The sequence below is a fragment of the Phlebotomus argentipes genome, unplaced genomic scaffold (genome assembly GCF_947086385.1).
Source record: "Phlebotomus argentipes unplaced genomic scaffold, Phlebotomus argentipes genome assembly contig_32, whole genome shotgun sequence".
Taxonomy (NCBI): Eukaryota; Metazoa; Arthropoda; class Insecta; order Diptera; family Psychodidae; genus Phlebotomus; species Phlebotomus argentipes.
This window is the reverse complement of record NW_026776187.1, coordinates 208,841-222,137: the sequence shown is the minus strand read 5'-3', so window position 1 is coordinate 222,137 and position 13,297 is coordinate 208,841. Positions and strand designations below refer to the sequence as shown.

The 13,297-nt window shown below is 42.9% G+C and overlaps 4 protein-coding genes across 4 annotated transcripts; all 4 read left to right on the top strand.

Moving 5' to 3' along the window:
• The first annotated feature begins 394 nt into the window (after positions 1–394).
• LOC132264154 (probable cytochrome P450 4ac1) lies at positions 395–1,871 on the top strand. Its single transcript, XM_059764255.1, has 2 exons — positions 395–1,163; positions 1,220–1,871. Exons 1-2 carry the CDS (start codon positions 414–416, stop codon positions 1,712–1,714), a joined length of 1,245 nt encoding a protein of 414 aa, XP_059620238.1. The 5' UTR covers positions 395–413; the 3' UTR covers positions 1,715–1,871.
• A 190-nt stretch (positions 1,872–2,061) lies between these two features.
• LOC132264151 (probable cytochrome P450 4ac1) lies at positions 2,062–4,639 on the top strand. The gene is made up of 2 exons (XM_059764248.1): positions 2,062–2,549; positions 3,084–4,639. Exons 1-2 carry the CDS (start codon positions 2,283–2,285, stop codon positions 4,338–4,340), a joined length of 1,524 nt encoding a protein of 507 aa, XP_059620231.1. The 5' UTR covers positions 2,062–2,282; the 3' UTR covers positions 4,341–4,639.
• Positions 4,640–5,847: 1,208 nt separating this feature from the next.
• LOC132264205 (chymotrypsin B-like) lies at positions 5,848–6,767 on the top strand. Its single transcript, XM_059764318.1, has 3 exons — positions 5,848–5,919; positions 5,966–6,138; positions 6,209–6,767. The coding sequence occupies exons 1-3, from the start codon at positions 5,848–5,850 to the stop codon at positions 6,765–6,767; spliced, it is 804 nt and encodes a 267-aa protein (XP_059620301.1).
• Positions 6,768–7,283: 516 nt separating this feature from the next.
• LOC132264204 (chymotrypsin B-like) lies at positions 7,284–8,185 on the top strand. The gene is made up of 3 exons (XM_059764316.1): positions 7,284–7,331; positions 7,394–7,566; positions 7,630–8,185. Exons 1-3 carry the CDS (start codon positions 7,284–7,286, stop codon positions 8,183–8,185), a joined length of 777 nt encoding a protein of 258 aa, XP_059620299.1.
• The last annotated feature ends 5,112 nt before the right edge of the window (positions 8,186–13,297 follow it).

Genomic DNA, 13,297 nt, shown 5'->3' with positions numbered 1-13,297 from the left:
GGAATTGCAAATCAGTCGTCAGTGGGATTTAGTCAGAGAAAGCGAGAGCCAAAATGCTGTCTGTCGTGCTTATTTTGAAGAGTGCTGTGGTAATTGTCGTGTTTTTCTATCTCTCACGACTTCTTCGTTTGCTCACGAAGAATTATTATTTGGCCAAGGCGCTCAAATTGCCCGGACCCACTCCAATTTGGCCCATTCTGGGCAATTTTGGCCATGTGAGACTCATGAATGCAGGTGATTAAGAGTGTAATTTAATATGTCATGTAAATCATGAGCCTTTCCTTCCCCGTTCAGTGGAAATTTTCAATGCTGGTCGGGAAATGGCTGTGCAGTACAATTACCGCTCTTACAAGTTCTGGGGCTTCGGGCAGTTAAACATGAACATAATAAACTGCCGTGATGTGGAGACAGTCATGTCCTCTTCGAAGCACAGCGATAAGAGTTTCCTGTACTTCTTCCTGCATCCTTTCCTGGGCACAGGACTCCTCACGGCCAATGGCAAGAAGTGGCAGCAGAGACGCAGGATTCTCACGCCCACTTTCCACTTCAACATCCTGAAGGAGTTTCTCACAATCTTCCATGAGGAGTGTGAAAAGTTCATTGGCTTGCTTAAAGTGGAAACCACGAAGAGCGATGGGACAAATCTTCCTCCTCTGACCAGTCATTTGACTCTGAACACAGTGTGTGAGACTGCGATGGGCGTCAAGCTGGAGTCTTACAGTGGCTCCAAGGAGTACAGGAGCTCAATTCAGAAGCTGGGAGAACTTCTGCTGCACAGATTCTTGAGGCCTTGGCTGTACAATGACACATTGTACACGCTGAGCGGCTACAGGAAGAAGCTGGACGCTCAGCTGGTGCCTGTGCACTCGTTCACCAGGATGATCATCAAGCAGAGACGCGTGCAATTCCTGGAGTCGCTGCGAGAGCCTGGAAAGGTGCCAGGGCTGGATGAGAATGACAACATTTATGAGACCAGGAAAAAGAGATACGCGATGCTGGACACTCTCTTGGCGGCTGAAGCTGACGGATTGATCGATGCCGAGGGAATCCGAGAGGAAGTGGACACTTTCACCTTCGAGGGTCACGACACAACCTCAGCTGCCCTGACCTTCATCTTCCTTCTTCTGGCTCATCATCCGGACGTGCAGGAGAAAGTCTATGAAGTGAGAATTTGCTAATTATGTCCAGGAAATTCTCTAATTCTTGCTCTCTTTGACAGGAGATAAAAACAGCCTTGGAGAGCAATAATAATCAACACTTGGCTACAAATGAGCTCAACGAACTCGAGTACACGTCCAGAGTGATTAAGGAATGCCTTCGAATTTATCCTCCTGTTCCCTTCATCACTCGCTCAGTGACTGAGGATATGAAGATCGAGAATGAGACTATTCCCGAAGGCTGCATCGCTCATATTCACATATTTGATTTGCATCGTGATCCTGAGCAATTCCCAGATCCTGAGCGCTTCGATCCGGATCGCTTCCTGCCTGAGAATGTGGAGAACAGACATCCTTTTGCCTACGTGCCGTTCAGCGCCGGTCCCAGGAATTGTATTGGGCAGAAGTTCGCGCTCCTGGAGATCAAGGCTGTTCTGCAGCACGTCCTGATGGCGTTCAGGCTCTCGCCGGTGACAACGCGTGAGGAGATTGAGTTCGTGGGCGATATAATTTTACGCGCGAAAACACCGATAAAAGTGAAATTCCATATCAGATAATTCCCAGTGTTGAGAGGGTCAAAGTCAAGGCTTTGATAATGACTCAATTCAGCTCATATGCGAAATTCAGAGAGAATAGATGGGTCAATAAATGTATTGTCTGTGATCCAGATATTCCCGCGGGCGATTATCTGAATTCGTTCGAATTTAGATCAAAGGTGAAAGACAACGGAACAGCTAAAATAAGTTAATCAGCCACTCGAGTTAATTTTCCGGTGGACTTTGTCGACTCTGACACGGACAGACGCAATGGATGGCCCGTGTTTTTCACTCTCTTCCCTGCCCACGCGCTATCGAAATCCATAAATTCTAATTATGTGAGAGTTTATTGCCTTCGATATCAGTTGTATTTGTCGGAGACAATGCGCCATTCAAGGGCATCACGCAGCTTCTGAGGGTGAACAATCTCGGCTGGAAAATGTTCTCTACTAGTCACTCTGGCCGTTTGTCATTTGCACTCGGCATGAGAATGTGAATTGAGACGGGTTTTCCACTGATTTTCCTTGAACACAGAATCACAGATTGATTCCACTCGCGCGCGCAGTTCCGCAGTGACTGAGTGAGCGAAATGATCGCATTTCTGCTGGCGATTCTCCTGCTCGCGATCTGCATTGAGATCTACTTCAGGACCAGGCCTGTGTATTTGGATGTCGCCCGCAAGATCGATGGACCGCCCGTGCAGCTCTTTTTCCTGGCCATGAAGTTCCTCGCCTCGCTGACCATGGAGACAACTTTCGGCCATCTCAGACAGTACGCACAGACCTTCGGACAGACCTACAGATTCTACGCCTTCGGGCGGCTCTCCATCAACGTGATCCGCGCCAAGGAAGTCGAGGTGAGACTTTGCGCATCCGCAAAGAAATTGTGCAACAATGTTGGTGTTTTTCCACTCAAACAGACCAATAATTATGCAATTGTAGATTATAAATTACTGTAATTTTAGCACGATTGTACGTCAATTGTGGAATCAAAGGTGATAAGATCGAGGGAGTCGCGACACTCTAGAAAAATGTATTGATTTCTGTGTTTTTATTTCGTTAATCACGTTTCAAAGTGTACACTATATTTGTTTACATCTGATCAGCATTATTTTAAGTATCTCTGAGTCAATCTACTGTAGAAAATGAGTGAAAAACCTCTTAAATCAGTTGAATACTTCATAGATTTATGCCAATTTGCAGGTATTTTAATCAAACAATCTTTTTCGCTCTTATCAAAGCTGTTTAAGTTTATAATCCACTTCGCCCACTTAACTCTAATATCACTCCCAATTGATCATAAAGCTTCTATCGGTTCACAAATTGTATTGAGTTCCTCCTGTCTGTGCTAATCGGCGTTGTAGACTTGAAGATGTTTTGTTTCTTTGCAGATTTATCTCTCAGGCAATCGTCACATGGACAAAGGGCAATTCTACAAATTCTTCTCGGCTTTCTTGGGTGAAGGATTGCTGATCAGCAAAGGCGACAAGTGGTCACAACGGAGGAAAATCCTCACTCCTGCCTTCCACTTTAACATCTTGCAGCAGTTTTTGCGTGTGTTTCACGAGGAGAGTGAAAAGCTCGTCGATCTGCTCAATTCGATGATTAGTACAAAGGGTGAGGATGTGAATTTGCCTCCAATCACTTCGCGATTCACCCTGAACACGATCTGTGAGACATCGATGGGCGTCAAGTTGGACTCAATGGAAGAGCCTGATGAGTATCGAAGGAATATTTACACCATCGGCAAATTACTGATTTCACGAATCCTCAAACCGTGGATTTATCTCGACCTGCCCTACAAATTATTGGGATACAAGAGAGAAATCGATCGTCCGCTGATTCCCATTCACAACTTCACCAGGAAGATCATCAGGCAGCGAAGGCAGAGATTCCACACGGAAGGATCTGTGGATTTCACTCACGGGGAGAATATCTATGAGACGAAGAAACGGAGATACGCGATGCTGGACACTCTCTTGGCGGCTGAAGCTGATGGATTGATCGATACCGAGGGAATCCGAGAAGAAGTGGACACTTTTATGTTTGAGGGTCATGACACAACCTCAGCTGCCCTGACCTTCATCTTCCTCCTCCTGGCTCATCATCCGGATGTGCAAGAGAGAGTTTTCCAAGAAATTGAGTATTTGGTGAAGGCAAATCCGGGTGAAGTCCTGACCATGGCTCAATTAAGTGAGCTTTCTTACACGGATCGCGTAATTAAGGAGTGTCTTCGGCTTTATCCGCCTGTTCCTCTTGTCTCTCGTGAGACTAGCGAGGAATTCATCTTGTTTAACTGTAAGATTCCTATCAGGACTATGAGTCACATCCACATATTTGATTTGCATCGTGATCCTGAGCAATTCCCAGATCCCGAGCGCTTCGATCCGGATCGCTTTCTGCCTGAGAATGTGGAGAACAGACATCCTTTTGCCTACGTGCCGTTCAGCGCCGGTCCCAGGAATTGTATTGGGCAGAAGTTCGCACTTCTGGAGATCAAGGCTGTTCTGCAGCACGTCCTGATGGCGTTCAGGCTCTCGCCGGTGACGAAACGTGAAGATGTTGTCTTCACTGCTGATCTTGTTCTGCGAACTCGTGATCCAGTACTAGTGAAATTCAATAGGAGAGTTGGAAAATGCGTCAATTGAAGCTTCTCTCAATCTGGGAATATACTCTTGGCATAGATGTACATACAATGAAGAATAATATATTTTTGCTATGAAGACGAATCGAGTGCATATAAATTTCATTATTAGCATATCTGAAGAGAGGAAATTCTCATCACCGTTGAAAGTCCAGTGAAATGCAAGAATGAGTTTCCAAAGAAGGCCAGGAGCTCATCAAATCCCATTAAACTTTTCTCACTTTATGACAATTGAGCGATGTTTATGATGGTGTCGAAGAAGTGCAGAAATTCAATAATAAGGGAATTTTGAAAGTGCCAGAAGCAAGAAGATTCAATTAAGAAGTTTTCCCTTCCTCGCACTCTGCATTTTTCTGCTCCTTGCTTTCCTCAACTTGAGCCATGAATGCCTCTTGAAATCGTCACCCAATTCCCTGCAGCATCTGCGCTCAGCCACTTTGAGGGTGGACATGCTTGACTGAGGAGGTCACCTCCGGATCCTCGCCAATTCACTCCATTGTTTTTCAACACAACATTAACTACACATGTGCCCGATGGAGAGTGGCCAGAGATGGCTGGAAATGCTGTATTTCTACGCGTAAACTTCCATTCTACTTCTAGGTCAACGACTCGAAAACATGCCTTTGATTTCACCCTGAAAATTGTGTCACGCCCACACACAATCCCCCAGAGAGATGAAAAATAATTTAATTGTTTGATTTGTGGACGTGGGCGAATGAGATTTTCCTCCCTAACATTTCAAAAAGCTTTCAGTTAAGCCATTTCTTGGAAATTTCTCTCTTAGCGAAAATACCGCGGAGATTTATGAAGGGGTGAGACTATAAATAAAGTCTCTGGCAAAAGAAGAGGACACAAAGCACGCTTTCCGATAGCATAATTGTGAGCTATTAGCATTTTAATGAGGGATTTACCAACGCTAAATAGGGGGAAAATGTTATTTTCCGGCAAATTTCCACACAATCTGCGAAAGGTAAACTATCGGTTTCCCCTTCGCCTCTGTAATCTTGTAGCAATATTAGGGAACAAATTGAACCTTGGCAAAACAAGCAATTTACACACTGGCGCCGATACATTTAATTAATGAAACGAAAATGGCGAGTCTCATTTGAATACGCACGCGAATTTATTCCTTGCCGACATTTCAGAAACTTTCTAGATTCCGCACAAGCTTCTTTACTGGGAAACTGATAAAGTTTGACTGGCAGACCTTTAATTTCTCTTTTTCAGATAAATGAATATTTTATCTGGCGTAATATCAGGTAAGCCTTTAATATGCAATGAATTTAGAAGCTTATCATCAAATGTATCTTGAAATGTTTGAGTTTCCCAGAATATTTGAAAAATTATGGTCAATTGTGTATTTTTCTCTGGCCATTATCACTGCATTCAGATTGCAGAATTTATTGATTATTGCTTGTCGAGTTAATCAGTGTCAGAGCGGAAATTCAGTCTTATATAAAAGCACCTTCGCGTTTTGTGAGCAATGCTAGTTTTTTGGGAAATGTTAGACCATGAAGTGCTCACTTGTGCTCCTCCTCATCTTCGCTCTTAGCGTCCAGGTTAATTGCTTGATTTCTGCTTCCGTAAGAATACCTTCTCTAATAATAAGCTTTTGATTGATTTTCGGAGGCCAATCCGTTGATTTTGAATCGCGTGATCAACGGTCACCCTGGGACTCCTGGATCGGCTCCTTATCACGCTCACATTCTTATTAGACAGAATCAGGATGATGGAGCGCGTGTCGGCAGCGGATGCCTCATCTCCATGACTCACGTTCTCACCACTGCTCAGAATGTGCGAACGTAAGTACCAAATTAAGCGACACAATGGTAGATATTCGTATTAAATCTCCCTCTGTCTCTCCCTCTACAGCTTCAGCCACTGGGAAATCGGAGTAGGAAATGTAGAACGTGATCGTCTAGAATGGCGCGAAGCCACTCAAGCTCTCGCCCATCCGCTGTTCGATCACAACACGCTGAACAACAACATCGCCATCATCACTGTGATGCAACCTTTCATTGCTGGTTTCTTTGTAGAGGCCATTTCTATGCCCTTACCAACTGATATTCAAGTGCCATTTCCAAATGCTCACTGTCGCTTCGATGGCTTCGGCTTCACCGGCCCCACCGGTCCTTTCTCCGACCAGCTCCTCATGGGTATCAAGCACGTTACCACTGACCAGGTCTGCGCCCAGACTTACCCACATATTGCCCATTCCCTCGTCAACAACTTCTGCGCCCAGGGCTTACAGTTTGAGAGTACTTTTTGCCAGGGTGATCAGGGCACAGCTCTCGTCAGCATGGTGCGATTTCGACTCGTTGTCGTCGGCTTGGCATCATTCACCGATGGCAGATGTCAGGGCAACATTCCAGGAGTCTTCGTGCGCGTGACTGCCTACAGGAATTGGATTCAGCAGAACACTGGATTGTAAATCCTATTTCCATGGTTTTCTGCTGCTTTTACGTTATAAAATGTGTATTTACATTGAAAAAATCACTAAGAAAGTTCAGTAATAAGAAAATGTATTTCCTAATAGATTTTCGTCCTGAATGAGATTAAAGATTAATTAATGATTAAGATGAAGGTTGGCTTACAAATTCAGAATTGGATTCCATATTGGAGAATTTGGACGATCATAATGGAAGGTCAATTTACTTCTAAATTTCGATTTTGACACCTTTTCTTATCATATGCTTTCTCTTTCATATTCAATGAATTTCAGAGCTTATTATCAAATGTGTATCTCCAATGTTTGAGCTTCCAAGAACTTTCGAAGAATTGTGAGTAATTTGTGTTCTTCTTTTGCCATTATCACTGCACTGCCGCTATCAAGATTGCAGAATTTATTAATTAACTGGCGAGTCAATCAGCGTTACGGCGTGAAATTCACCAATAAAAGAAGACATCGTCGCGAAACTTGAGCTAGTTTGTTGAGAAAAATTACACTATGAAGTACTCACCTGTGCTCCTCCTCGTCTTCGCTCTTAGCGTCCAGGTAATTTAGTCTGCTCTCTACTTGGCTTCCGTAAAAACAATTTTTTGAATTCATTTTCAAAGGCCAATCCGTCGATCTCGAATCGCGTGATCAACGGTCAACCTGCGATTCCTGGATCGGCTCCTTATCACGCTCACATTCTTATTAGACAGAATCAGGATGATGGAGCGCGTGTCGGCAGCGGATGCCTCATCTCCATGACTCACGTTCTCACCACTGCCCAGAATGTGCGAACGTGAGTAAAATTGCACGGCGTAATACCGGAAATTCGTATTGAATTGAATTTATCTCTCTGCAGCTTCGGTCACTGGGAAATCGGAGTTGGGAGTGTGAATCGTAATCAATTGCAATGGTCTGCAACTACTCTAGCTCTCGTCCATCCGATGTTCGACTACACCACGATGAACAACAACATCGCCATCATCTTCATGGTGAAGCCATTTATTTCCAGCATACATGTGCAGGCTATTCCACTGCCACTGCCAACTGATACTCAAGCGCCATTCCCGGGTGATAAATGCCGCTTCAACGGCTTCGGCTTCACCGGCCCCACCGGTCCCTTCTCCGATCAGCTCCTCATGGGCTTCAAGCGCGTCACCACCGATCAGGTCTGCGCTCAGACTTACCCACACCTCGGCAGATTCCTCAGCAACAACTTCTGTGGCCTAGCCACTGACCAGAGCACCTTCTGCGCCGGAGATCAGGGCACAGCCCTCGTCGGTATGGTGCGTTCGCAGACTGTTCTCGTTGGTCTGGCTTCGTTTCACAGTGAGAATTGCCAAGTCGAAAATCCAGCAGTTTTTGTGCGCGTGAGCGTCTACAGGACGTGGATCCAGATGATCACTGGAATATAAATCCAGCGATCAGAGGGAAAAGTGGCGAATTAAATTGAGATTTCAAGTTATTTAGTGTCTTATTTTCAATAATCAATAAGAAATCAATAAGAAAAGTGACTCTGAACATTCCACATTCTTACCTTTGCAAAAATCATATCGCACAGTCAGAAATTCCTCAGACTCTTCATGCGCATCAAAACTTGGAAACTTACACAAAAGTGATGAAATCTCACGGTCTATGAATCAAGTGCGCACCTGAATCAAGAAAAGTTGTACAAGACTTTTCACTAATTGCTTGGGGTTCATTTCACCCCTGTTTTCGGTGTCCTCAGAGTCGCCGGTCGTAAAAGTTTGTGACTTTATTGCTCGACACTTAAAGTGCACAGGAGGTGTAAATTAAAAAGACAAGCTCGCTTTATCTCACCAAACTCTATATTTTTCTTTTCCGTGGCGTCACCATAAAATCAGAGCTGTACTTCTTCATCAACCCTCGCCATCGCGGATGAACTGACTTCTCGTGGAAGAGTGCAGAGGGAAAAGGTGGGAAACACGAGCTTTCTTCGCGCTGAAATTTTCACCATCGCTGCGCGGCTGGAGATTGAGAAATTCCTCTCTTGGTGCCGGAGAGACAAGGATAATTTATTGTGACATTGGCGCTTGTTGCTCTGCCCAAACAGTAAATATACAGCGAAATGTGTTTTCTGCGCCTCCGCCAAGACTCTTTACCGCAGCAGCGCCAATGAATAAATTTGCATGTGTTTGTCGACGAAGGTGAATTATTGGAAATGGAAGAAAAACATGATGTTTGGACGAAGGGACGCAAATTTCCAACCCCTTTCCACACTTCAGACATTTCAGAAGGACGCGCAGACAAGGGACAATTTTCTAATGGCATAGGAATTTCCCAGTGTATATATATTGTAGTTTTCCCTCGGAGGTGAAAAGCCCTGCGGAGCCGAAGAAAAATACCAAATAGAATTTAACGACAAAAGAAGCACTTATGGCAGCGCAGACACAATAAGAATTCTTCTCAATAGTCTCTCGAGGGCTTCATATAGAGAGGGAGAAGGCGAAAATGTCCTGGTCGAAATGTGCCAAAAAAGCACACGATATTGCACAATAATGAGGCAATATTGCGTACACATTCGGGAGACATTTGCATGGCTCAGCGCAACTGCGAATTGTACAATTTGCATTTTTATTGCACCATTGGCCATTTACATATGCAAACACCATTTTCATTTTATGCAACAATGATCCCAATATTCCAATGCCCTGACGGGGAGTCTCTCGTGCCAGTCTCACTTCAATCTCTGGGAAACTCCTCGCGTCGTTAGGGCGATTGCCTGAGAGGTTTCGGGGGAAATTAACAGTCCCGACAGAAGCTTCTGCTCGCCTGAGATGCTCACTATGGCACTCAATGGAAAACGAGCGATTACCCCAAATATACCATCAATTTTACTGAGAATGTCTGGGCGTTTTTGGGGGTATCTTGAGCAGACAGTGAGTCTGTGAAGTGGATAGATTTTCCTTCGATATTTCCTCAAGGTATTCAAGATACACTCTTGCTTCTATTTCTATTTTAAGTGACGGATTTATTAAGAACCTCTTCAAGATAAGAATAACTGGAAAAACAACAGGAAAAAAACTGAGTCAATAGAGAGATTTATGCTGAAACATCATTCTAATTATGAACAATATTCGCTCACGTAGAATTTGCACAGTAAACAAGAATGTCTGAAATGAAACAGTTAATTAAGATTTTCCATGACAAAGCAAAGAAGTGCGAATTCTTAATCCCAATATTTCCTTTGCAATTCCAAAGTCAAACAGAAATTTACGCAACGCAAAACAGAGAAAGTGGTTGAGAAGTCATTTCTTCACCATCAAATAATATCAAAGAAGCAACAATTTAGCTTCTCGGTTAATTGAAGAATATCGTCAATATGGAATTTTAAGAAAAATCTGTCAAACTTCTCACGGTTCTTTTCAACGAGATGGATTTTCCATCGTGGCTTTTAAGTGATGAATGAAGGTGCTTTTTCCACTTTATTTGCACAAATGAGATTTCTCGAAATAGCAACAATTCTCAAGCGGCACAGGATATTTAATTTCCCCGTCAGAAGTCATTGATGAGAGAATTGCCCAATGATTTGCTCTCGTGAGTCCATTTTCTTCTTAGAATTCGCACAATTAATCATCAGCGACTCGGTGGAAATGAATTTTTTCCACTCACCGCAGAGAAATAATAAAGTTTCTTTGAGTTCATTTATCATTTCGTGGATGTTTTTGGGTTGGTCTAGAAATCAAAATGAATAATAAATTCAGTGTTTTCTGCGGAAGTGAATGAAATATCATTTTGCACCGTCAAATGCTGAAATCAATTCAATTTGCTGAGGGGATTTTTTCTATCCAGTATTAAAGACAATAAATTCCTCTTGGGCAGAAAAAACTATCCAATGACTGGGAAAATGCTCGATTTCAGAGCTGTGCGAACGAAGAAATAATGCGAATGTGCATGGAAATTGACGTGATTTGCTGGCAAAACGTTTGAAAATTCCATTTGCATCCATTCGATGGTGTCTTCATGTATATTTGCCATTTAATTCAGTCCAGCAGCGCAGCAGAATTGTAAAAAGCGATTTGCTGATACAAGAGAAAATCCGCTCTGAGAATTGCAAATCGTTATAATGCATCGCTTTGCAGCAATACTTCTTGTAGTCGAGAAGAAATTGCAATCAAATTATATGTATATATATTGAATGTTGGATTTCAGTCTGGATTTTGGTCTGGGTTCGGTTAATTTCTCATTAAAACACCCAAATGACGAAGGAAAAGCCATTAAGGAACATTTATCTTTCCCCACATGAAATGAAAGTGGGTCAAAAGTTCGTCAAAATACAAACTCCTTATATATTGAATTTAACAGCCACATTCAAATTTCCGGATTGGCAATTTAATTAACATGCCTTTAAGGCATTTAATCTTAATCGAAAGTGGTAATGGAATTTACCCTATTCGATGATTGCTGTCTTTTAGGACTAATTTATGACTTAGGCATGACATATTGAATTCCTGGCGAAAAGGGAAGATTTTGCAAATTGAAGCTGGAAAATTTGTGTGTGGCAGTGCTTATTTATCGAGCCGGGGGTGACATATTGCAAGTTGTGGGTGTGAAAGGGTCTATAAAATTTACAGTACAATTCCATTCTCGTCTCACCCATTAAATTGCGTTGAATGCCCGCTTTATGGGCGAGCGTCTTTCATGGTCATACTTTTTTATATTTTATGCCCTCAACCATCGAAAATCCATTAAATATTTGTGCACACATCAAAGCTCCCAATTTGATTAATCGCTGCTCTGCCCAAGCAGAGCTTTATATATAATTTCCTGTGGGAGCCCGAGTTTGAGGCGAGCCAAGAGGCGAGCTTTGCAAATTGCACTTTCGGGGAAACTGACATAAAACTGTCTGGAAGGGTGTGACAAAGCATCTCTAAATCACCATGCTAGTCATCGACCTCTTGCGGTGGATTTCCACTGTCTGCTTCCTAATTATCCTGGGAGAGCAGCAGCAACTGAGGGATCCGCTAATTGGCGCATCCTCTGAAGCTGCCATGGTAATTCCTAAAAAGTAATTTTGAATGGCAGTTTTGCACATGTTCTCATGGTTGAACAGTGTCAATATGTACACACAACTTTATAATTGATAAATCTCGTTGTGAATGTTGCAGAAAATCCAGCAGAAGCGGAAGTTTAAATTGTTACCTGTTAGGATTGATGTGAGTTGAATTTCCTCTCCCTCTGGGATTGAGGAAAACGTGCCGAGAGGCGAGAAAATCCCACCCACAGTTTCTCGGCCACGTTCTTGCCTTCAACTCAGGTGTTCTGCTGTGATTTACGAAGTGATTGAACTTGAAAGCTACACAGCAAAAAGCTGAGCTCTCGAGAGATCTCCTTATTCACATTTATTCCCTCTTGGCATTTTATGCTGCATCAATTTATATTTGCCCCCTTTTTCCCCAGCATAAACAAAAGATCATGTAAATGTGACTATAAAAATTTGATGGTCCCGCTTTTTAACACACTCATTCTCTCTCTCTCACATGTGTCATGCTTTATCGGCGGATTTTCTCTGTTTTTCAAGAGATCAAATTAAATTTTCTGGAAATCATCTCGCAAAATCCCTCAGTGAATTTTCTATCTAGATTGAGTCTCTCTATTGAACATGGCACAGATAAATCTTTGGCAGTGACAGAAATGCTAATGAGCGCGATATCGATTGTGGCAAAAAGTGCTATTTAATGACGATGCGGGGAAGTAGGCAAAAAGAGATTTAGCAGCGTATGTTGTAAGAGCTTTTTCCTGTTGGCGTCACTTTCACCTTCTGCGAGGAGCTTCCGGGGTGAAGCACTGTCATGACCTCAATAACGTGGCTCCTGTTGAGAGCTGAGCGCCACAAGATGGGGAGAACATCGAAGAAGTATTGATTGAAGAGTCTGCAGCAATATCTTTCATGTTATCTTCTATCGCGTCTGGAGAAAGCGGAGTTGGTGAGTGTTTAGATAGGAGATTGTTGCATATAACTCAATTTATCTGGCTTAAAAGGGTTTATCTATGTTCATCTGTTCACAATTAAATACAATGTGGGTAATTAAAACAGTCATAATGCTTCTGAACTATATTATGAAGTTCCGGAAAGCTCCACAAAAGTACAATATGACAAGATTTTTGACATAGTTATTTACTGAGGCGGAAATTATTATCAGTCATCAAACAGTGAATTTTACTGACAATGATGCAAAATATTTTCGTAATCTAATCTAAATTCGTGTCTCAACTCGAATCCTATACAAATTATAGCCTCTCAGACGGAAAGTAAGTGATTTATCTGGTTCAATTGACGAAAGTACTGCAAAGAAATTCAGTTGAGTTCGAGTGCGGATCATCCAGAGAATATATCAATTCCCGCTGGTCCACTCTTGTGTCCATCATCCACCTTTTGCACTCTGGCGTTATCTGTCGCCCTCGACACGCCGGCCGAGGGATTCCCATTCCAGAATCACCCCATAAATTCCGTCTAGTCAGAGCGTATTCATCACTCGGGTATTTCTACCCTCCGCGTCTCACCC

What these genes read in the sequence shown, in the direction of transcription:
- LOC132264154 (XM_059764255.1), top strand. Translation starts at nt 414, where the DNA reads ATGTCCTCTTCGAAGCACAGCGATAAGAGTTTCCTGTACTTCTTCCTG. An exon ending in TGCAGGAGAAAGTCTATGAA is followed by an intron (nt 1,164 to 1,219) that starts GTGAGAATTTGC and finishes TCTCTTTGACAG; the next exon opens with GAGATAAAAACAGCCTTGGA.
- LOC132264205 (XM_059764318.1), top strand. Translation starts at nt 5,848, where the DNA reads ATGAAGTGCTCACTTGTGCTCCTCCTCATCTTCGCTCTTAGCGTCCAG. An exon ending in ATTGCTTGATTTCTGCTTCC is followed by an intron (nt 5,920 to 5,965) that starts GTAAGAATACCT and finishes TGATTTTCGGAG; the next exon opens with GCCAATCCGTTGATTTTGAA. An exon ending in ACTGCTCAGAATGTGCGAAC is followed by an intron (nt 6,139 to 6,208) that starts GTAAGTACCAAA and finishes CTCCCTCTACAG; the next exon opens with CTTCAGCCACTGGGAAATCG.
- LOC132264151 (XM_059764248.1), top strand. Translation starts at nt 2,283, where the DNA reads ATGATCGCATTTCTGCTGGCGATTCTCCTGCTCGCGATCTGCATTGAG. An exon ending in TCCGCGCCAAGGAAGTCGAG is followed by an intron (nt 2,550 to 3,083) that starts GTGAGACTTTGC and finishes GTTTCTTTGCAG; the next exon opens with ATTTATCTCTCAGGCAATCG.
- LOC132264204 (XM_059764316.1), top strand. Translation starts at nt 7,284, where the DNA reads ATGAAGTACTCACCTGTGCTCCTCCTCGTCTTCGCTCTTAGCGTCCAG. An exon ending in TCTTCGCTCTTAGCGTCCAG is followed by an intron (nt 7,332 to 7,393) that starts GTAATTTAGTCT and finishes TCATTTTCAAAG; the next exon opens with GCCAATCCGTCGATCTCGAA. An exon ending in ACTGCCCAGAATGTGCGAAC is followed by an intron (nt 7,567 to 7,629) that starts GTGAGTAAAATT and finishes ATCTCTCTGCAG; the next exon opens with CTTCGGTCACTGGGAAATCG.